At 46.8% G+C, this 23,448-nt stretch overlaps 1 protein-coding gene across 1 annotated transcript in view; it reads right to left on the reverse strand.

Moving 5' to 3' along the window:
- Positions 1-23,448, reverse strand: part of LOC145335742 (uncharacterized) — a 51,563-nt gene that overhangs the window by 20,566 nt on the left and 7,549 nt on the right. The window contains exons 7-8 of the mRNA XM_080181462.1: positions 15,293-15,835; positions 13,025-13,049 (exon numbers count right to left, since the gene is read on the reverse strand). Of these exons, the coding sequence (XP_080037588.1) occupies positions 13,025-13,049; positions 15,293-15,835 (568 nt within the window). The remainder of the gene's footprint in view (positions 1-13,024; positions 13,050-15,292; positions 15,836-23,448) is intronic.

Consider the following 23,448-nt stretch of genomic DNA (forward strand, 5'->3'; position numbering starts at 1 on the left):
AGACTTAGGGTTTGAGTGAGTAGTGTGGGTTACTTGGAGTTTAGGATCGGGGTCTATTGCAGTCTATATTTGTATACATGAGCTCAATATTAAAACGTTGGTCGGAGATGAGATAGTTCTTCCGTTAGTGTTGGTGTCCAAAATAGTTGGGCCAGGGGTTGTGTTAGACAGGAAGATTTTTTAGGTGTTTAGCCTGATTGAGTTTCCCTATTAGGCCAGAATTCTCTGGCCATTTACGCCAGTGAGATTCTCCAGTCCCGCTGGCAGCACATCCCCATCCGTGGGTTTCCCGCTGGCATGGGGTGACATCAATGGGAATTCCCACTGACGGCGATGGGAACCAGATAATCCCGCTGACAAACAACACACCACCTCCAGCCAAGGGGCTTGGAGGCTGGTGAACTTCAGGTTTTTAGGTGTCCAGATCACCAGCAACCTGTCCTAATCCCCCCCTGCTGATGCTACAGTTAAGAAAGCCCACCAACACCTCTACTTTCTCTGGAAACTAAGGAAATTTGGCATGTCCGCTACGACTCTCTCCAACTTTTACAGATGCACTGTCGAAAACCTCTTTCTGGTTGTACCACAGCTTGGTATGGCTACTGCTCTGTCCAAGACCACAAGAAACAAAAGGGTCATGAATGTAGCCCAGTCCATCATGCAAACCATCCTCCCATCCATTGACTTCATCTACACTTCCCGCTGCCTTAGAAAAGAAGCCAGCATAATCAAGGACCCCACATGCCCCAGACATTTGTCCCTTCCAGCTTCTTCCATCGGGAAAAAGCGACAAAGGTCTGAGGTCACGTTTCAACCAACTCAAGAATGGCTTCTTCCCTACTGCCATCAGACTTTTGAATGGAAATACCTTGTATTAAGTTAAACTTTCTCCACACCCTGGCTATGACTGTAACACTACAGTCTGCACTCTCTCATTTCCTTCTCTATGAGCGGTATGCTTTGTCTGTATAGCACGCAAGACAAAATATTTTTCACTGTATACTCACACATACAACAATAAGAAGTCAAATAAAATCAAAGAATCTCGCCCTTTACGTTTGATTCAGACTATTTGGTAATGGGGTTTGTTGCATGTCTAATCTCTAGGGTTGTGTTTTTTTCTCTTTGTTGCCCGTTGCAATGGCACAAAAGTGTCCTATGAGTCTAGTTTTTAAATGTTGATTTGAGACATTGTTTAGTTTGGACTGACAAGATTACATTGTGTTGCTCGCATGCAATGTTTGATTTACTGAGGTGGTTCTCATGTGATCTTGTTTCGTCAGAGGCTGTGGCTTAGAGGTATCGTCATTGGACTAGCAATCCAGAGATTCGGCGTAATGTCCTGGGGTTCTGGCTTCGAATCCCACCACAGCAAATGGTGAAACTTGAGTCTGGAATTAAAAGTCTAATGATAACCATTGTCGATTGTCAGAAAAACCCATCCGATTCACTAACGTTCTTCAGGGAAGGAAATCCACCATCCTTACCTGGTCTAGCTTACATATGACTCCAGAGCCACAGCAATGTGGTTGACTCTGAAATACCCTCTGAAATAGCTTGACAAGCAAACTAGTTCACGGGCAGTGCTAGTCCAATGAATAAAAAGAGAGGAAATGCTAAAAACTCTCCAGAAACAAAAGAGAATCAAGGGATTGTGAATCAGTCTAGTGAACCTTCATTGCACTCCCTCTATGTCAATACTCCAGGTGTGGTCTCACCAAGGGTCTATACTCTATGACGATTAGGAAATGTACCTTACTTTCTAGCGCTTCCTGGCCACTCAAAAATAAGCAAATTTAGCATACATGGGATTGGGGGGTGGTGGGTCTTGGATTGGATTGAGAAATTTGGGACACAAAACAGAGAGCAGGAAAAAATGGGTCTTTTTTCAGGTGGGCCAGCTGTGATGGGTTTGGGACTGGAAGGATCAGTATCTTGGGCTTCAGCTATTCACAATGTTTTAGATGGAGGGACTAAATGTGATATTTCCAATATGACACAAAACTTGGTGTCAGCTGTGAGAAGGATACAAAGAAGCTGCAAAGGGACTTGGAGAGGCTGAGCGAGTGGGTGAAAATTTGCCAGACAGTTCGCACTGCTGCCTCAGCGCCAGGGACCCGGGTTCAATTCCAACCTCGGGTCATTGTCTGTGTGGAGTTTGCACATTATCCCCATGTCTGTGTGGGTTTCCTCCGGGTGCTCCGGTTTCCTCCCACAGTCCAAAGCTATGCAGGGTAGGTGGATTGACCATACTAAATTGCCCCTTAGTGTTAGGGGTACTAGCTAGGGTAAATGCGTGGGGTTCTGGGGATCGGGCCTGGGTGGGATCGTGGTCGGTGCAGACTTGATGGGCCAAATGGCCTCCTTCTGCACTGTAGGGATTCTATGTAATTCTGATATGGGCCAAACGTGGGCAGTTGGGATTGCTGGGAGGGCACCATGGATCAGTTAGACCGAAGGGCCTGTTTTCATGCTGTATTGCTCTATGACAGAGCAGGTTCAAAGGGCCGAATGGTCTACTCCTGCTCCAACCTAATATGCTATTATGTAACATTTTTAATGCCCTTGATTAATGGCATGTTCCTCGAGTAAACGTTTCAACTAAAAGACAGCACCTCTGGCTGTGCGGCATGTCCTCAGTACTGCACCAAGTGTTGGCTGGTACATGTTCGGAACTCTGGATTCAAAACCATATTTTTCTTCTTTCAAATGATAAAGTTTAAAGTTTATTTATGGGTGTCACAAGTAAGGCTTACATGAACACTGCAAAGAAGTTACTGTGAAAATCCCCTAGTTGCCACACCCTGGCACCTGTTCGGGTACCCTGATGGAGAATTTAGCATGGCCAATGCACCTAACCATCTGGTCGCAGCAGCTGAGGGACTTCACTGGTGCAACATTTACCAAGAAGTGGGAAGCAGAAGATCTGGTCTGAAGGAGTGTTAAGCCAGAAACATTGCATTAGTGTTTTCCACCTACTCTCCTTCTCCTCTAACCCTGCAAAAAGGAAGGTAAAAGTGAAGCTAAGTTTTATACAATTTTTCAAACAATTGTGTTGGTGCTCAAAATGTCAGTCAGTGGGGTTAAGTGCTGCAGTTCTGAGATGTGGGAGATCTGTGATGCTTCCAGTGTGTCGCCTATTATATCTGCAGGAAGCTCACCCTATTGCAGCTCCTTACAGAACGCATGGATAGGTTGGAGCAGCAGTTGGATGCACTTAGGAGCATGAAGGAGGCAGGAAGCTTCATAGATAGGAGTTGAGAGACATGGTCACACCCAAGGTGCAGTCTGATGGGTGACCGCCAGAAGGGGCAGCCAGTCAGTGCAGGAATCCCCTGCAATCATCCCCCTCTCTAACAAGTATACCATTTTGGATACTGTTGGGCGAGATGGGCTATCAGGGGATCAACACAGAAAGAAGTCTCACCACACCAGGTTAAAGTCCAACAGGTTTATTTGGTAGCAAAATCCACCAGGTTTCGGAGCGCTGCTCCTTCGTAAGGTAAGGGGCAGGGTAAGGGAACAGGTAAGAGACACTTACCTGACGAAGGAGCAGCGCTTCGAAAGCTAGTGGCTCGTGCTACCCAATAAACCTGTCGGATTTTAACCTGGTGTTGTGAGACTTCTTACTGTGTTTACCCCTGTCCAACGCCAACATATCCACATCATGACTATCAGGGGATACCAGCAGCAGCAGCAGCCAAAGCAGTGGCACCACAGCTGGCTCTGTTGTTAAGCAGGGAGGGATAAAGTGGACTAGAGCAATAGTTATAGGGTACTCTATAATTAGAGGTGAAGATGGGCGTTTCTGTGGACGTGAAAGAGACTCCAGGATAGTATGTTGCCTCCCTGATGCCAGGGTCTAGGATATCTCTGAATGGACAGAAAGCATTCTGAAGGGAGAGGGCGAACAATCAGATATCCTGATACATATTGGTACTAATGACATAAGCAGGAAGAGTGATGAAGTCCTGCAGCAGCAGTTTAGGGAGTTAGGTAGAAAGTTAAAAGCAGGACTTCTGGGTTGTAATCTCAGGATTACTCTCTGTACAATGTGCTAGTGAGGTTGGGAATAGTAAGATAGTGCTGCTGAACACGTGGCTAAGCAGCTGGTGTAGGAGGGAGGGTTTCCAATATCTGGACCATTGGGGTCTCTTCCGGGGCAGATGGAACTTGTACAGGAAGGATGGGTTGCATCTAAACTGGAAAGGCATAATAAATATTCTGGCCGGGAGGTTTGCTAGTGTCAATCGGAAGGATTTAAACTAGTTTGGCAGGCAGGGTGGTGTTATTGCGAGTGGGCAAAACGACCACTACCGACTCAGGGTGAAGTTCAATAACGGCACAGCTTTCTTTTCTTTTAACGTCGACGGAGAAACAAAGTCAGGACGTACAATCGGACTGTCCCGAAAGTGTTGGACCAATTGTTTTAAGTGTGTGTTAATTGTTTTTGTCTGGTTGGTTATTAATGGTCTAGGATCTCTGGGGTTTGAACCATGGGTGTGTTATTGATCTCAAGAGTTTTGAGGGGCCAGGGATGCTTTCCTTAACTGTGTTAATTTTAGCTGTCTCTATGGGTTGTTTGACTGGTTTAGAAGTGCTGATTTTGATGGGGTGGGGATGTGTTCTTTAATTTAGTTCCTGTAGGTGCCATCCTGACCAATTTCCCTTATGTGCGAGCCCTCATTTGCATTCTAAAAGCATGCTCTTGCCTACTGATCAGTGTCTGTTACTTTGTGATTTTAGTGGAGGGCTCTGAGGATAGCTTTAGTTTGCTTCCATTTTGTGTGCCCAATTTCATAAAATTTGTTGTCCGATAACAGTGGGAACCAAAGCAAAGGTGAATTAGCTGAAGGGGAACCTGAGAGTAGGACCAGTAAATACCAGAGAAATAGCAGGCAGAGAGGGCTTGCTAATCAGAGTCTGGTGGACTGAGGTGCATTTGTTTCAATGTGAGAAGTGTAACAGGTAAGACAGATGAACTTAGAGCTGGGATTAGTGCTAGGAACTATGATTTTGTTGCCATTACAGGGACTTGGTTAAGGGAAGGACGTAATTGACAGCTTAACATTCCAGCATACAGATGTTTCAGGCGGGATAGAGAGAGATGTGAAAGGGGTGGGGGAGTTGCATTCCTGGTTAAGGAGAATATCATATTTGTACTCCAGGAGGATACCTCAGAGGGCTCATACAGTGAGGCAATATGGGGAGAGTTCAGGAATAGGAAAGGTGTAATCACAATATTGGGGGTTTACTATAGACTGCCTGACTGCCAGTGGGAAATTGAGGAACAGATATGTGGGCAGATGTTGGCAAAGTGTAAAAATAACTGGGTTGTTGTGGTGGGAGATTTTAATTTTCCCTAAATTGACTGGGACTCACTTAGTGCTAGGGGCGTGGATGGGGCAGAGTTTGTAAGGAGCATCCAGGGGCGCTTCCTGAAACAGTGTGTAGATAGTCCAACTAGGGAAGGGTCCATACTGGACTTGGTATTGGGGAATGAGCCCGGCCAGGTGGTCGATGTTTCAGTAGGGGAGCAGTTCGGGAACAGTGACCACAATTCAGTAAGCTTTAAGGTAGTGATGGATAAAGCTAAGTGTGGTGTCCTCAAGTCTCCTGGCAGACGGACTGCAACCCAGATAAGTGTGTGGTAGTTCATTTTGACAGGTCAAATGGGATGAAGGAATATAATATTAAGGGTAAGACTCTTAACAGTGTGGAAGATCAGAAGAATCCTGGGGTCCGGGTTCATCGGATTCTCAAATCGGCTTCGCAGATAGGGGATGTGGTTAAGAAGGCGTATGGTGTACTGGCCTTCATCAATAGAGGAATTGAGTTTAGGAGTCAGGAGATAATGCTGCAGCTGTATAAGACCCTGGTCAGACCCCACTTGGAGCACTGTGCTCCCGTTCTGGCCGCCTCATCACAGGAAGGATGTGAAAGGGTGCAGAGGAGATTTACAAGGACGTTGCCTGGATTGGGTGGCATGCCTTATGAGGATAGGTTGAGAGAGCTCGGTCTTTTCTCCTTGGAGAGACGAAGGATGAGAGGTGACCTGATAGAGGTTGATAAGATGTTGAGAGGTATTGATCGAGTGAATTCTCAGAAGCTTTTTCCCAGGGCTGAAATGGCTGCCACAAGAAGACACAGGTTTAGGGTGCTGGGGAGTAGGTACAGAGGAGATGTCAGGGGTAAGTTTTTCACTCAGGAGGGTGGTGGGTGCGTGGAATCGGCTACCAACAGTGGTGGTGGAGGTGGAATCAATAGGGTTTTTGAAGAGACTTCTGGATGAGTACATGGAACTTAGTAAGATTGAGGGTTATAGGTAAGCCGAGTAGGTAGAGATATGTTCGTTGCAACTTGTGGGCCGAAGGGCCTTTTTGTGCTGTAGTTTTTCTATGTTTTATGTTCTATGTTCTAAGTTAAGGTGCTAAATTGGGGGAAGGCTAATTATAATAATATTAGGCAGGAACCGAAGAATGTAGATTGAGGGCAGATGTTTGAGGGCAAATCAACATCTGGCATGTGGGAGTCTTTCAAGTGTAAGTTGATAGGTATTCAGGACTGACACATTCTTGTAAGGATGGAGGATAAATATGGTACATTTTGGGAACGTTGGATAACGAGAGATATTGTGAGCCTAGTCAAAGAGAAAAAGGAAGCATTTGTCAAAGCTAGGAAGCTGGGAACACACAAAACAAGTGTGGAATGCAAGGTAAGTAGAAAGAAACTTAAGCAAGGAGTAAGAAGGGCTAAAAGGGGTCATGAAAAAGCATTGGCCAGCAGGATTAAGAAAAATCCCAAGGCTTTTTATACATATATAAAGCGCAAGAGGGTAGCCAGGGAGAGGGTTGCCCACTCAAGGACAAGGAGGATTTCTATGCCTGGAGCCAGAGGAAATGGGCAAGATATTAAATGAATACTTTGCATCAGTATTCACCAAACAGAAGGACTTGGTGGATGTTGAGTCTGGGAAATGATGTGTAGATAATTTGAGTCATGTTGAGATCAAAAAGGAGGAGATATTGGGGTTCTTGAGAAACAGTAAAGGAGACAAGTCCCCAGGGCCTGATGGGACATTTTCCAGAATACTGAGAGAGGCAAGAGAGGAAATTGCTGGGGCCTTGAGAGAAATCTGTGTTTCCTCAGTGGCTACAGGGGAGGTTCCAGTGGATTGGAGATTAGCCAATGTTGTTCCTCTGTTTAAGAAGGGTAGCAAGAATAATCCAGGTAATTACAGGCTGGTGAGCCTTACATCAGTGGTACAGAAATTATTGGAGAGGATTCTTCGAGACAGGATTTATTCCCACTTGGAAATAAGTGGTTATATTAGTGAGACGCAACATGGTTTTGTGAAGGGGAAGTCACGTCTCACGAACCTGATCGAGTTTTTGGAGAAAGTGACAAAGATGATTGATGAGGGTAGGGCAGTGGATATTGTCTACATGGACTTGAGTAAGGCCTTTGACAAGGTCCCTCATGGCAGACTGGTGCAGAAGGTGAAGTCGCATGGGATCAGAGGTGAGCTGGCACGGTGGATACAAAACTGGCTCGGTCAAAGAAGACAGATAGTAGCAGTGGAAGGTGTGTTTCTGAATGGAGGGCTGTGACAAGTGCTGTTCCTTAGGGATTGGTGTTGGTACTTTTGCTGTCTGGAATATATATAAATGATTTGGAGGAAAATGTAACTGGATTGATTAACAAGTTTGTGGATGTAATACAGATAGGAAATATACAGTAAATGGCAGAACCCTTAAGAGTATTGATAGGCAAAGGGATCTGGGTGTACAGATACACAGGTCACTCAAAGTGGCAATGCAGGTGGAGAAGGTAGTCAAGAAGGCGTACAGCATGCTTGCCTTCATCGGCCGGCGCATTGAGTTTAAAAATTGGCAAGTCATTTTGCAGCTTTATAGAACCTGAGTTCGGCTGCACTTGGAATACAGTTTTCAGTGCTGTTTGCCACACTATCAGAAGTATGTGGAGTCTTTGGAGAGGGTGCAGCAAAGATTTACCAGGATGTTGCCTGGTATGGAGAACATTAGCAATGAGGAGAGGTTGGAGGAACTTGGTTTGTTCTCACTGGAGCAACGGAGGTTGAGAGGAGACCTGATTGAAGTCTTCAAGATTATGAGAGGCATGGACAGAATGGATAGTGAGAAGCTTTTTCCCAGGGTGGTAGAGTCAATTACTGGGGTGCATAGGTTGATGTTGCGAGGGGAAAGGTTTGAAGGAGATATACAAGGCAGATTTTTTACAGAGTAGTGGGTGCCTGGAACTTGTTGCTGGGGGGAGGGAGTGGAAGCAAATACGATAGTGACTTTTGAGGGGTGTTTTGACAAGTACATGAATAGAGGGATATGGTCCCCAGAAAGTCAGGAGTTTTAGTTAAGTTGGACAGCCTTGGAGGGCTGAAGGGCCTGTTCCTGTGTTGTAATTTTCTTTGCTCCTTGTCTTTTGGACAATGGGAGAAAACAGGAGCACCCGGAGGAAATCCATGCAGACATGGGGAGAATGTACAGACTCCACACAGACAGTGACCTGAGGCCAGAATCGAACCCGGGTCCCTGGCGCTATGAGACAGCAATGCTCGCCACTGTATCACCGTGCCGCCATGGTTGAGAGCTTCAAGTTTCCAGGTGTCCAGATTATCAACAACTTGTCCTGGTCCCTCCATGTTGCGCTATGATTTAGGAAACCCACCAACACCGCTACTTTCTCAGGACGTGAAGGAAATTTGGCACATCTGCTGCAATTCTCAGCAATTTTTCCAGATGCACCATAGAAAGCACCTTTTCCTGATATATCACAGCTTGGTAGGGCTCCTGCTCTGACCGAGACTGCAAGTAAATAGAAAGGGTTGTGAACGTGGCCCAGTCCATCATGTAAACCACCCTCCTATCCATTGACTCTTCCCCTGCCTCAGAAAAACAGCCAGCATAATTAAGGACCCCAGACATTCTCTCCTCCACCTTTATCTGTCAGGAAACAGATACAAAAGTCTGAGGTCACATACCAACGGACTCAAGAACAGCTTCTTCCCTGCTGCCAGCAGACTTTTGAAAGGACTTACCTTATATTAAGTTGCGCTCCACATCCTAGCTATGACTGTAACACTACATTGTGCACTCGCTCCTTTCCTTCTCTACGAGCAGTATGCTTTGTCTGTATAGCGCACAATAAACAATACTTTTCTTTGTACACTAACACATGTGACGATAATAAATCAAATCAATATCAAAATCGCTAAAGCAGCCTGTTGGCAAGGGTTTGAGAAAGGTGTATACCCGAAAGAACTCACCAGAAGGAGAAGGGTGCATGGGAACACTAACACTTGAAAGTTCCCTCCCAAGCCACCCATCATCCAGATTTGGAAATAAGAACACAAGAAATAGGAGCAGGAGTAGGCCATCTAGCCCTTTGAGCCTGCCCCGCCATTCAATAAGATCATGGCTGATCTGTCGTGGCTCAGTTCCACATTCCCACCCTATCCCCATAACCCTTAACCCCTCGCTTATCAAAAACCCATCAACCCGCGTCTTAAAAATATTTAGCGAGGTAGCCTCCACCACTTGAACGGGCAGAGAATTCCAGAGATTCACCACCCTTTGAGTGAAGAAGTTCCTCCTCAACTCTGTTCTAAACCGCCCCCCCACTTTATCTTCAGGCTGTGCCCCCGAGTTCTACTGTCCTTTCTGAGCGGGAATAGTCTCTCCACCTCTATCCTATCCATCCCATTCATCATCTAAGATGTCTCAATGAGATCTCCCCTCATTCTTCTAAACTCTAACGAGTACAAGCCTAGTTTATTCAGCCTCTCCTCATAGCTCAACCCCCTCAACTCCGGTATCAGCCTAGAAAACCTGCTCTGCACTCCCTCCAAGGCCAAAATATCCTTGCGTAAGTGCGGCGACCAAAACTGTACACATTACTTCAGCTGCGGCCTCACCAGTGCCCTATACAGCTGCAGCAAGACCTCCCTACTTTTATATTCAATCCCCCTCGCTATGAAGGCCAGCATCATTAGCCTTCCGGACCACCTGCAGGCTGGGTTTTTGCGACTCATGCACAAGGACCCCGAGGTCCCTCTGCACCGTCGCCTGCTGCAGTTTTTCGCCACGTAAGTAATAGTCCTTCCTACCATTATTCCTACCAAAGTGGACCACCTCGCACTTGCCAACATTAAATTCCATTTGCCAGTTCCTGGCCCATTTGCCCAGCCTATCTAAATCCTTCTGCAGACTCTCCACACCCTCCGCGCAATTTGCCGTTCCACCAATCTTGGTGTCATCAGCAAATTTCGACACCGTACACTCAGTTCCCTCCTCCAGATCATCTATATAAATGGTAAATAGCTGAGGCCCCAGCACCGACCCCTGGGGCACTCCACTAGTCACCAACTGCCAATCCGAATAGCACCCATTAACCCCCACTCTCTGCCTCCTATTTGACAGCCAATCCTCTATCCACGCAAACACCCTACTCCCAACTCCATGCCTCCTTCCCTTATGCAATAACCTCTTGTGAGGTACCTTGTCAAACGCCTTCTGAAAATCAACAAACACCACATCCACCGGCTCTCCTCTATCCACCGCCCTGGACACATCCTCACAGAACTCCAATAAATTCGTCAGACACGACTTCCCCTGAACAAAACCGTACTGCGTCTGCTCTATCAAGCAATTCCCCTCAAGATGCCTCGCTATTTCCTCCCTGATGACGGATTCTAACATTTTACCTACAACAGACGTTAAACTAACCGGCGTATAATTCCCTGCCTTTTGCCTGCCACCCTTCTTAAACAACGGCGTAACATTAGCCGTTTTCCAATCTTCCGGCACTTCCCTGGAATCCAACGACGTTTGGAAAATAACAACCAAGGCATCCACTTTCACCTCCACCATTTCTTTCAGATCCCTCGGATGCATTCCATCCAGTCCTGGGGACTTGTCCACAAACAGTCCCTCCAGTCTGTCGAGCACCGCCTCTCTAGTAACAATAATGTCATTGAGACCCTCCAGTCCTACCATCTTTCCATCGCTAACAGCCGGCAAATTATTCACGTCCTCCTCCGTGAAGACCGAAACAAAAAAGTTATTCAAGACCTCAGCCATTTCCCCATCCCCTAAAACTAAGTCCCCCCTCTCATCCTCTAAGGGTCCAATGTTCACCCGAGCCAGCATCTTCCTTTTTATATATTTATAAAATCTCTTGCTATCCTTTTTTATACTAAGCGCTAGCCCAGCTTCATAGTTTATCCTACCTTTCTTTATCAACTTCTTTGTCATTCTTTGTTGACATTTAAACCTCTCCCAATCCTCTTCTCGCTCACTACCCTTTGCTACTCTAAACGCCTCCGCTTTTAATTTAACACTTTCCTTCACCTCCTTCGTTATCCACGGCTTATTACCTCTCCTCCTACGGTCCTTTTTAACCATTGGAATACATTTCTGCTGAGCACCAAGAAAGATCTCTTTAAAGATCCTCCACTGCTCCTCAGCAGACCTACCCTCCAACGCGCTCCCCCAGTCAACATTCGCCAATTCTTCTCTCATCCTACCGTACTTCCCTCTGTTCAAACAAAGGATGCGTGTCCGGGAACCCACTTTCTCCTCCTCCATCTGCATCAGAAACTCCCCCATACAATGATCACTCTCCCCAAGAGGATCCTTCACCACAAGGTCCCTAATTCTACCCGCCTCATTACATAACACCAGATCCAAGATACCTCGCTCCCTCGTCGGCTCCAACACACACTGTTCAAGGAAACTATCCCGGCAGCATTCCAAGAACTCCTCCTTGAGCCCTCCGCGTCCAACATGGGTTGACCAATCAATATGTAGATTGAAATCCCCCATAGTTATGGCCATTCCATTCCTGCATGCCGCACTTATTTGCACGTTAACAGCCCGCCCCACCTCCAGATCATTATTCGGGGGCCTATAGACGACACCCACCAGCGTCTTCCTCCCTTTGCTGTTCCTAATCTCCACCCACAACGATTCCACTTTCTCCTCATTGGTTCCTATATCATCCCTTGCTACCACCCTGATGCTATCCTTAATCAGCAGAACTACGCCCCCCTACCCCCACTTTTTCCTCCCGCCTATCCTTCCTAAACACTTGATACCCCTGGACATTCAGCTCCCAGTCCCTGTCACCTTGCAGCCACGTCTCTGTAATGGCCACCAGATCATATCCATTTGTGCTGATCTGCGCCACCAGCTCATCCACTTTATTCCGAATGCTTCGTGCATTCAGATAAAGTGCCTTCATCCCAGCCTTCACCTGGACCCTATTTGCCAGAACGCCACCAACCCTACTCACGCCCCCTCCTCCCTTTATTATTGGGACATCCTCGGCCTCTTCCCTTACCTGCACCCTCTCCTTAACTTTAGACCCCGTAATGTCACCTACCCTCGCACCCTCCTCCCCCCCCCTCCTAATTAGTTTAAAGCCCTACCTACATTCCTATTTACACGATCGCCAGGACTCTGGTCTCAGCACGGTTGAGGCCATCCCCATCCCACCTGAACAGGTCCCACCTACCCCAATACTGATGCCAATGCCCCATAAATTCAAACCCATTCCTCCCACACCAATCCCTGAGTCACCCATTCACTTCCTTAATCTTATCAACCTTACGCCCGTCTGCACTCAGTTCAGGCAGTAGCCCAGAGATAACCACCTTGTCGGTTGTATTTTTTAATTCCATTCCCAGCTTTTCATACTCCCTCCCCAGATCCTTAGTTCGCATTTTGCCCACGTCGTTGGCACCCACATATACTACTATGACTGGATTCTCACCCTCCCACTCCAGGTTCCTCTGCAGCCCAGATGTGACATCCCGGACCCGAGCACCAGGCAGACAACACACCCTTCTGTGCACTTTGTCATTGTGATGAAGGACAGTGTCAATACCCTTAACCCCACGATCCCCAATTACTACTACGTTCCTTTTCACCTTCTCCTTGCCTATATCCTGTGTCTGCATCACTGTACTGTGTGCAGTTTGCTCACTAACCTCACCTTCCTCGTTCTTGTCCACACTGGAAGCAAGAACCTCAAACCTGTTATGCAGATTGAGAGGCTGAGGCATCCGGTCCCCACCCTCCTTCCTCCGGTCCCCACCTTCCTTCCTCCGGTCCCCACCCTCCTTCCTCCTCTCAGCAGCCCCCTCTTGTTCCTGACCAGTTAGCCAGTCTAGCGGGGGTGGATGTCTCTTGCACCCCATTGACAATGGCACCCTCTCTCCCCCTGATGAGCCTCAGTGTCTGCAGCTCAGAGGCCAACTCATCTACCTTGAGCTGGAGCTCCTCCAGCAACCTGCACTTACTGCAGACATGGTCACTGGGAAGGACCCTGGGGTCCACCAGCTCCCACATCGTACAGCAACAACACATCCCATGCCCCTCCATTATTCACTGTAGTAGTATTGAAAATTTCCACACGAACTTACCTGGCCCTTTTTCTCCCTAGCCCTTTGATCCTAAGCCCTAATATCTTACTCTGCTTCCCTCTCACTCCGCTGCCTGCTGTCTACACCAGGCCTCCTTTTAAACCTGGCGCTGTTTTAAAGCCTGCTCACCCACAAATCCCTGCTATCCACTCCCTTAGAATTCTTAAAGTGGTAAATACAAAAAGCCCGCAAAAATGCTTTTAAATGATTTAAACAGTTCTACAAGGTAAGTTCTTACTACAAAAGTGCTTTAAACTTATTTAAATAGGTTTTTAACAGGTAATTTCTTATCTGGCTCTCTGCTCCTTCACTTGTCTGCTCCAGCAAACAGTGGAAGGCTTCACCGTATATATCAATGTTCCTTCACTGCCCGAGAAGTCAAAATCCTGTAGCTCCCTCCCTAGCAGCACTGTGGATAATCTCTAAACTGTCTGTGCTTTATATGCTCTGTCTGAGGCCAGAACTCTCCATTCACCTGACAAAGAGGGAAACCTCGAAAGCTTGTGAGTCTATTATCAAATAAATCGTTTGGACTAAAACCTGGTGTTGTCAGACTTTTTACTGTGTTTACGCCAGTCCAACGCCGGCATACTCACATCATGATGTACGTACACAGAAAGACGTCTCACAACACCAGCTTAAAGTCCAACAGGTTTATTTGTAGCAAATGCAACAAGCTTTCGGAATAGGCTGTTCCTTCGTCAGGTGGGTGGGAGTTCCACACTGGCGGGTGTACCTGCACTGCAGGGAGAGCAGCGATAGAGGCGGGGCGTAGAGGGAAGGGGCAGAAGGTCAGAGGAATAGGGAGAGAGAGAGGGAGAGGGAGAATGCAATGAAGCGGACGGGGAACAGGGCGAGGGGAGTCCCCGGCACTGAGGGACAAGAGATGCAGCCAATCACCTCCAAAGTTCCGCAATCCCGCCTCCCTTCAGATGAGTGACAGGCGCTCCGGCCAATCCTGCTCCCCAATTGGCAACGCCCCTGGAACGCTGCGTGTCAGCGGATAGGGCCAATCCGTTTCCGGCTCCCCTGATACCGACCCTCTCTCAGTCTGAGTGACAGCGGCCCTGACCAATTGCCCTCCACCTTCCGGGGACGGCCTGCTTTTATGTCAATAAGTCATACTGACCAATCTGCTTCCCTAACGCTCGGAAACCCGCCTCTTAATCTGAATGAATGACACAACAACCAATTGACTTACGGACAACTCAAAAACCCGCCTCCCTCACGATGACTGACAGGCGGTTGAACCAATCGCATTTCAGACTCTCCAAAAATCGGTGTTCAGGCGCAGAGCGACAGTGGCGCGAACCAATCGCCTTCTGAGCTTCATGAACCCCGCCTCCTCAGTATCTGTGACCTGAGTCTTCCCGGTGTCAAGAGCACCCACTTCTTCTCTGATTGACAGTTATTGCGACCAATCGACAGTCCCACCCCTGTCCCCCCTTGTAAATGACATCCAACCTGACGAATCGGCTTCTCTATTCCCCTGAATCCCGCCTCCCTCGCTCTGAGTGACAGGGACTCCGGCCAGTCGGCTTCTCCATTCCCCGGAATCCCGCCTCCCTCACTCAGTGACAGACACAAACAACATGTTGAGTTTCTGCTTCTTGGATTTAATGATGATCTGTGGAATCTTTGAGAAAAACTGTTTCTATTCCAGCGGTTCACAGATTGTTTTGTTTGAAGAATCATTTTACAAATGTAATCACGGAGCCCCCAATGTAAATTATAATTCTTTATAATAACCACAACATGAACAGGTTCCATCAGTTTACAGCTGGCAGGAGGCAGGGAGACGGTGTGAAATTATGGGATGGATCTGTTAGAGACCTTTAATCCCGCAGATTGTCAGCGGCGCCGAGTTTTTCCCGTCGTGATTCGATCCCGGGCTGAAGAAGGGAAAGATTCTCTCAGTGAAAGTGTGGGTGAAAGTGTGGAGATGGGACATGTTGTCCGCATTGTAAAATGACACCTGTCCACCTTCATAGTCCAGGGAAACCCCGATCTTCCGGAGATTCACACTCGGGGTGAGGGGGGTCTCTGAGGGGGAGGTGAGGGCAAAATAACCACTTCCGGGACTCAGCTCCACAATCCACAATCCGGTCTCAGGTCTCAGGGAGATAACCCCTTTCCTCTTCACAGACTCTCGGGCCACTCCCAGATCCCACCATGTCTTCTCCCCCACCTCCACCTCCCAGTAATGTCTCCCTGCTGTGAATCCCTCTGATCCCAGGACAAAGGGCCAGAAATCAAACCTCTCCGGGGTGTCAGGGAGCAGCTGCTGTTTGTCTCCGAATCTCACACTGGTCCGGTCCTCAGACAGGATGAGCCCGGGATTCGCTGTGTTCGGATCCAGAGTCAGAGAGGCTGGAGCTGGGGGAAAGTGAAAATAACACAGTCAGTGATTTAGAGAGAGCGGGTGGAGAGGGGAGAGAGTGTGAGGAGTGAGGAAGAGAGGAGAGGTTTGTGAGGGGTCAGGGAAAATGAGGGGGAGGAGAGAGTGGAAGTAGGAATGGGATGGCAATATGGAGCCGGAGGGAGGGGAGAGGAGGGGGAATAGACCAGGAAGGAGAGACAGGGAAGAGCGGAGAGAGGATAGTGAGTGACAGAGAGATAGGGAGGGGGGAATGAGAGGATAGGTGGAGGGGTGCAGTTGGGAAGAGAGAAAAGAGGCAGGAATGAGAGGGACTGGAGGGAGCCGGAGTGTAAAGAGGGAGATTGAGAGTGGGATGTGGGAGATTCAGAGTGGGATGTTTTGAGTGTGGAAGCAGGAGAGAGAACGGCAGAGCAGATGACAGGGATTGGGATAGTGGGTGAGAAAGAAAGAGCAGAGTAGAGAGAGGATCTGGAAGGCAGATAGTGTGGGAGGAAGAAATAAACAGACCCTTCCGTGTAAAGACAGGATGGGAAATAAAGCAGGAGGGGCAGGGAAGAATGTGAGAGAGAGGGAAAGGGGAGAGAGTCTGAAGAGAAGAGAGTGAGGGGGAGAAGTATAGCAGAATGATGAGGGAAGGGGATAGGAGGTGAGGTGGAGAGAGAGTATGTGTCGATGGGGGAGAATAGGAAGGTGCTGAGAGTGAGTGGGTGAGGAGCAGGGCCAGGGAGCAGGAGGGACAAATGAGTGGCTGGCAGGAAGATGGGATGATTGTGGGAAATGGGAGAGACATTGCGGGACAGATTGATTTCCAAGTTAATTAGTATCACAAGTAGGCTTACATTAACACTGTAATGAAGTTAGTGTGAAAATTCCCTAGTCACCACACTTCAGTGCCTGTTCGGGTACACTGAGGGAGAATTTAGCATCGCGAACCAGCATGTTTTTCGAACTGTGGAAGGAAATCCACGCAGACGTGAGGGAGAACGTGTGGATTCTGCACAGACGTGACCCAAACCAGGAATCGAAAGCGGCTCCCTGGCTCTGTGGGGCAGCAATGTGAACCACTGAGCCACCATGCCACACAAAGTAGGAAGAAGAGAGGAATTAAAGAGGGAGAGACAAAGGAAGAATGGGAGGTGAGTGAGAGAGGGAGAAAGGGGAGGGAGAGAATGTAGGTAGAAAGAAGTTTGTGGGGAGAAGTGGGGAGTATGTGAGCAGAGGAGCGCATAAGTGACAGGGAGTGGAAGGAGAGAGAGATAGCAGGGTTGGGGAAGGAGAATTTGAGAAAGGGAAGACAGGCTGTGAGAAGGAGAGTGGGGGGGTGGGGGTGACGGTCAAGGTTGAGGAGAGAGGGAGAGGGGACAGAGGTAGAGGAGAGAAAGCTGGAGACAGCGGGTGGGAGGTGATATCTCTGTGAAACATTGTGTAAATGTCACTGTACAGATTGTTCACAATCCGAGTCTGTAAGATATCACACAAAACCTCAATTCCAAGAACAAAAGAATTCAGAACAGGAGTAGGCCATTCGGCCCCTCGCGCCTGTTCTGAACAAGATCATGACTGATCTGATTGAATATTGACAGTGATCCGGCCTCTGCTGCTCACTGGGGTAGAGAATTCCAACACAAATGACCCTCTGATAGAAAACAAAATCTCATTTCTGTATTAAATGCGAGATTGCTAATTTTCAAAACGTGCACTATACAAGACGCCATCACAAGGGAAACATCCACTCGGCATCAATCCTGTCGAGTCCCCTCAGTGTCTTCTACGTTTCAATAAGATCACCTCTCATTCTCCTAAACTCCAATGGATATAGGCCAAATCTGCTCAGGCTTTCATGATAATATAACTGCCTTCATCCCAGGAATCAGTCTCTAATTCAATGGTCATTTCTTATATTATGTATATTAATAATTTGCATAAGGGAAGTGAATGTACTGCTGCTAAATTTGAGATGACACAACAATAGGTGGGAAGGCAAGTGCTGACGATGACAGGGTCTACAGAGGGATAAAAAAAATTAGGTGTGTGGGTGAAAGCTTGGCAGATGAAAAATAATGCAGGAAAATGTGAAGTTATGCAGATTGGTGGGAAGAATAAAGGAGCTGGATATTATTTAAATAGGGAAAGACTGCAGAAAGCTGCAGCACAGAGGGATTTGGGATCCTTGTGCATAAATCACAAAAAAGCTGGCATGCAAGCTCAGCAAGTGTTAGGGAAGACAAATGGAATATTGACCTTAATTGAAAAGGGAATGGAGTATGAAAATAGGGAGGTCTTGCTAGAACTGTACAAGTGACTAGTTCGGCCGCACCTGGAATACTGTTTTCATCCCCTGAACTCAGAAAAGACGTGCCACCATTAAAAGCAGTCCAGAGAAAGTTAATTTGATTGATTCCAAATATGGCAGGATATTTTTAACAATCAAGGCTAAGTAAGTTGGGCCTGTACTCATTGGAGTTGAGAAGAATGAGAGGTGACCTTATTGATACATACAGGATTCTCAGGGGGCTTGACAGCTTGGATGCTGATAGTTTGTTTCGCCTTGTGGGAGAGTCCACGACCAAAGGGCATATTCTCAGAGCAAAGGCTTATCCATTTCAGACAGAGATGAGGAGGAATTTCTTCTCTCAGAGGTAGTGAATTCTTGGAACTCTTCACCGCAGAGAGGTGTAAAGACTGGAACATGTCTTTGGGGCTGAGAGAGACAGATTTTTAATCAGTAATGGAATCAGGGTTATGGAAATAAGGTGGGAAAATGGAGTTGGAGGATTATCACATCAGACCAGTCCTGATCTCATTGAATGGCAGAGCAGACTCAATGAGCCAAATGGCCTACCATTGTCTTATGATCTCATGATCTTACGGAAGGAGATCAAAATATTGCACATTACTCCAAATGCAGCCTCACTAAGTCCCTGTATGCTTACAGGCACAATTTTTTAAATGTGATTGCCCTGACAAGAAACACTAACATTCCATTTATATTCCTAATTACTTGCTGTAAATGCAGACTAAGGTTTTGTGATTTTTACACTAGGACACCCAGGTCCCTCTCTACACTAAAGTTCTGAGTTTCCCAGTGCGATATCAGACCAGACCCCAAATTTGTTACAATATTGGATGAGGCTCCATATTCGGTTGTGTTCAGAATGGGAACAATCAACGTTTTTTTTGGTGCACAGAACAACTTTGAAATCCCAGTTGCTGAAGAAGGGTATAAAGCCATGAGATTCAATAATTTGAAAGAAATACAATAATTTTTGAGACAGCGTCAGGTTGGCAATGCTGCCTCACAGCTCCAGAAACATGGGTTCAATTCCAACCTTGGGTCACTGTCTGTGTTGAGGTTTGCACGTTCTCCCTGTGTTTGCATGGGTTGCCTCCAGGTGCTCCCGTTTCCTCCCCACATCAATGATGTGTGGATTAGGTGGATTGGCAATGTTAAATTGCCCCTTTAATTTTTGTGTGTGAGTGTGTGCCCTGTGATGGATTGGTGTCTTAACACCCTGTGCCTGTCGGCATTGTCTCTGACTCGCCAGGACCCTGAATTAGAGTAAGTGGGGAAGTGAGGAATAATTTTTTCTCTTAAAGAGTCAACAAAGCAAACAGTTAATACTATATATCTTATACATGAATAATGAATGAGGTAACCATGAATTAAAAGGAAATCCTAATTACTCACTAAGAGGATAAAGCCATAAGATTCCATAATTTGAAAGAAACACAACGCACAGTGGTGCATTGGTTCGGCTGCTACCTCACAGCTCCAGGCACTGGTCTCACACACACCTCAAACCTCATGTTAGATGACATGACCGAGGCAGAACACACAGACTTTCTCAATAATCTGTCCAAATGTCAATGATCACCATTCATTAAAAACCTTCCATAAATAATGGAGGATCAGGTGACTGGCATTAATGAGGAACAACAAGATGCTTTTATGCTTATAAGAATAGTAGAAATAGAGAAATGAATGAGATTTGAAGTAGATAAATTTCCCCAGACTTGGTGGTCTCTATCTCAGATGCTGAAAGTCATGACTGTCAAGAAAGTTGATGCATTGGTGGCTATCTTTCCAAATTCTACAGACCCTGCAATTGTTCCTGCAGATTGGAAGGTGCAAATGTAACTCTGATGTTTAAGAAAGAAGGGAGAGAGAATATGGAGAATGAAAAACTTGTTAGCCTGACATTAGTCCGAAGGAAAATGCTAGGATCTGTAACAAATGATGTAATAACTGAACACTGAGAAAATAATGGTGAACTTGGGCACAGTCTGGATTTCTGAAAAAGAATCAGTTTAACAAACTGCATAGGAACAGGCCCTTTGGCCTTCCAATCCTGCACCGACCACGCTGCCCAACTTAACTAAAACCCTCTACCCTTTTGGGGACCATATCCCTCTGTTCCCTCCTATTCATGTACTTGTCAAGACACCCCTTAAAAGTCACTATGGTATTCGCTTCCACTACCTTCCCTGGCAACCCAGTTCCAGGGACCCACTCTCTGAGTAAAAAATTTGTCCAGATCAATTTCCATCTGCCATCTCTCCGCCCAAGTCACCAACTGCTGTGTCCCCTGATGGTCCTCATCGCTATCCACAAATCCACCAATCTTTTCGTCATCCGCAATCTTAGTAATCAATCCAGTTACATTTTCCTCCAAATCATTCATATATATTACAAACAGCAAAGATCCCAGTACTGATCCCGAAGGATCACCACTTGTCACAGCCCTCCATTCAGAAACACACCCTTTCATTCACCCCTTTGCAGCAGGCGACGGTGCAGAGGGACCTCGGGGTCCTTGTGCATGAGTCGCAAAAACCCAGCTTGCAGGTGCAGCAGGTGGTCAGGAAGGCGAATGGGATGCTGGCCTTCATAGCGAGGGGGATTGAATATAAAAGTAGGGAGGTCTTGCTGCAGCTGTATAGGGCATTGGTGAGGCCGCAGCTGGAGTACTGTGTGCAGTTTTGGGCGCCGCACCTGCGCAAGGATATTTTGGCCCTGGAGGGAGTGCAGAGGAGGTTTACTAGGCTGATACCGGAGTTGAGGGGATTGAGCTATGAGGAGAGGCTGAATAAACTAGGCTTGTGCTCGTTAGAGTTTAGAAGAATGAGGGGAGATCTCATTGAGACGTATAAGATGATGAATGGGATGGATAGGATAGAGGTGGAGAGACTCTTCCAGCTCAAAAAAGACAGTAGGACTAGGGGGCACAGCCTCAAGATAAAGGGGAGGCAGTTTAGAACGGAGTTGAGGAGGAACTTCTTCACTCAAAGGGTGGTGAATCTCTGGAATTCTCTGCCCGTTGAAGTGGTGGAGGCTGCCTCGCTAAATATTTTTAAGAAGCGGGTTGATGGGTTCTTGATAAGAGAGGGGATTAAGGGTTATGGGGAGAGGGCGGGAAAGTGGAACTGAGCCACGACAGATCAGCCATGATCTTATTGAATGGCGGGGCAGGCTCGAAGGGCTAGATGGCCTACTCCTGCTCCTATTTCTTATGTTCTTATGTTCTTATTCCGACGCTCTGTCTTCTTTGACTTTATCCACTTTGCTAGTTCACCTCTGATCCCATGCAACTTTAGCTTCTGCACCAGTCTGTCATGAGGGACCTTGTCAAAGGCCTTACTGACGTCCATGTAGACAACATCCACTGCCCTACTCTCATCAGTCATCTTTGTCACCTCCTCGAAAAACTCGATCAAGTTCGTGAGACACGACCTCCTCTTCACAAAACCATGTTGGCTCTCACTAATATGTCCACTCATTTCCAAGAGGGAATATATCCTGTCTCGAAGAATCCTCTCCAATAATTTCCCTACTACTGAAGTAAGGCTCATCGGATTGGAATTACCTGGATTATTCTTGCTACCCTTCGTAAACGTAGGAACAACATTAGGTATTCTCCAATCCTCTGGGGCCTTCTCTGTAGCTAGTGAGGATGCAAAGATTTCTCTCAAGGCCCCAGAAATTTCTTCCCTTGCCTCTCTCAGTATTCTGGGCTATATGCCATGAGGCCCTGGGGATATGGAGGGCATTAGATATGACGAGAGGTTGGAGAAGCTTGTTTTGTTCTCACTGGAACGATGGAGGTTGAGGGGCGAATTGATAGATTATGAGGGGCATAGACAGAGTTGACATTCAGAAGCTTTCTCCCAAGGTGGAAGAGTCAATTACTAGTGAGCATAAGTTTAAGTTGCGAGGGACAAGGTTTATAGGAGATGTACGAGGTAAGTTTTTTTACACAGAGGGTGATAGGTGTCTGGGACTCTCTGTCGAGAGAGGTGGAAGGAGATACGATAGTGGCTTTTAAGGGGAGTCTTGACAAATACATGAATAGGGTGGGAATGGAGGGATATGGTTCCCGTATGGGCAGGGGGTTTTAGTTCAGTTGGACAGCATGGTCGATGCAGGTTTGGAAGGCCTATGGGCGTGTTTCTGTGCTGTAATTTTCTTTGTTCTTTGATATGTTGGCCTTCATCGTGAGAGGATTTGAGTATTGGAATGGGGATGTTTTGCTGCAATTATATAGCACATTGGTGAGGCCACACCTGGACTACTGTGTGCAGTTTTGACCACCTTATCTGAGGAAGGATGTCCTTGCTATAGAGGGAATACAGCGAAGGATTACCAGGCTGATTTCTTGGGTGGCAGGTCTGTCACATGAGGAGAGACTAAGTCGGTTAGAATTATAGTCACTGCAGTTTAGAAGGGTGAAAGGGGATCTCATAGAAACTTTAAAATTCTAACAGAGTTGGACAGGATAGATTCGTAAAGAATGTTCCAAATCGTGGAGGAGCCTGGAATGAGGGGTCATAGTTTGAGGATAAGGGGTAAACCTTTTAGAACTGAGGTGAGGAGAAATTTCTTCACCCAGAGGATGGTGAATCTGTGGAATTCACAATAACTGAATGTAGTTGAGGCCAAAATGTTGTGTGATTTCGAAAAGAAATTAGATATAGTTCTTGGGGCTAATGGATCAAGAGATATGGGGAGAAGGGGGGATCAGGATATTGAATCTGATGATCCACCATGATCAAATTAAAAAGCAGAGCATGTTTGAAGGGCCAAATGGCCAACTCCTGCTTCTAGATTCTATGTTAACGAGAGAACTATCTGGAGTGGCAGTTATCTGTCAACCACCTGAAATCAGTTCATTCATGAGTGTTAATCAGTGCAGCAGGAAGTAAAACTAGCAAGCGACTCAGCAGACGGTCTATAAATAAGACACACCTTTCAAAATGCATGGCCAGTAATAGGTGCATGAGACAGGTGACTGCGCTGGGCTGGGATGGAGACTGAATGAGGGGCGAATCAGGTTCATGCAGGAATGAAATGCACAGGGGAAAGAAATGTGGTTATCATTGGAATTATTCTAAGTTAATTAAGTGAGTAATTTAATTAAATTTAAGTAGATAACATGAGGAACAATGCAAGATAGGTGTTATGTTGCAGTTGAGGAATGTGTGATTTTGGATGTCCAGGTAATCCATGACTAACACACCTACAGAAAGTGTAAGCAGCTGGAGGACTTCCAGATCAGAATGAGTGAGTTAGAGGCTGAACTGCAGACACTGCACAATGAAAGGGAATGGGAGA

The sequence above is a fragment of the Carcharhinus amblyrhynchos genome, unplaced genomic scaffold (assembly GCF_965287045.1).
Source record: "Carcharhinus amblyrhynchos unplaced genomic scaffold, sCarAmb.v2.hapA scaffold_40, whole genome shotgun sequence".
In the NCBI taxonomy this organism is placed as follows: domain Eukaryota; kingdom Metazoa; phylum Chordata; class Chondrichthyes; order Carcharhiniformes; family Carcharhinidae; genus Carcharhinus; species Carcharhinus amblyrhynchos.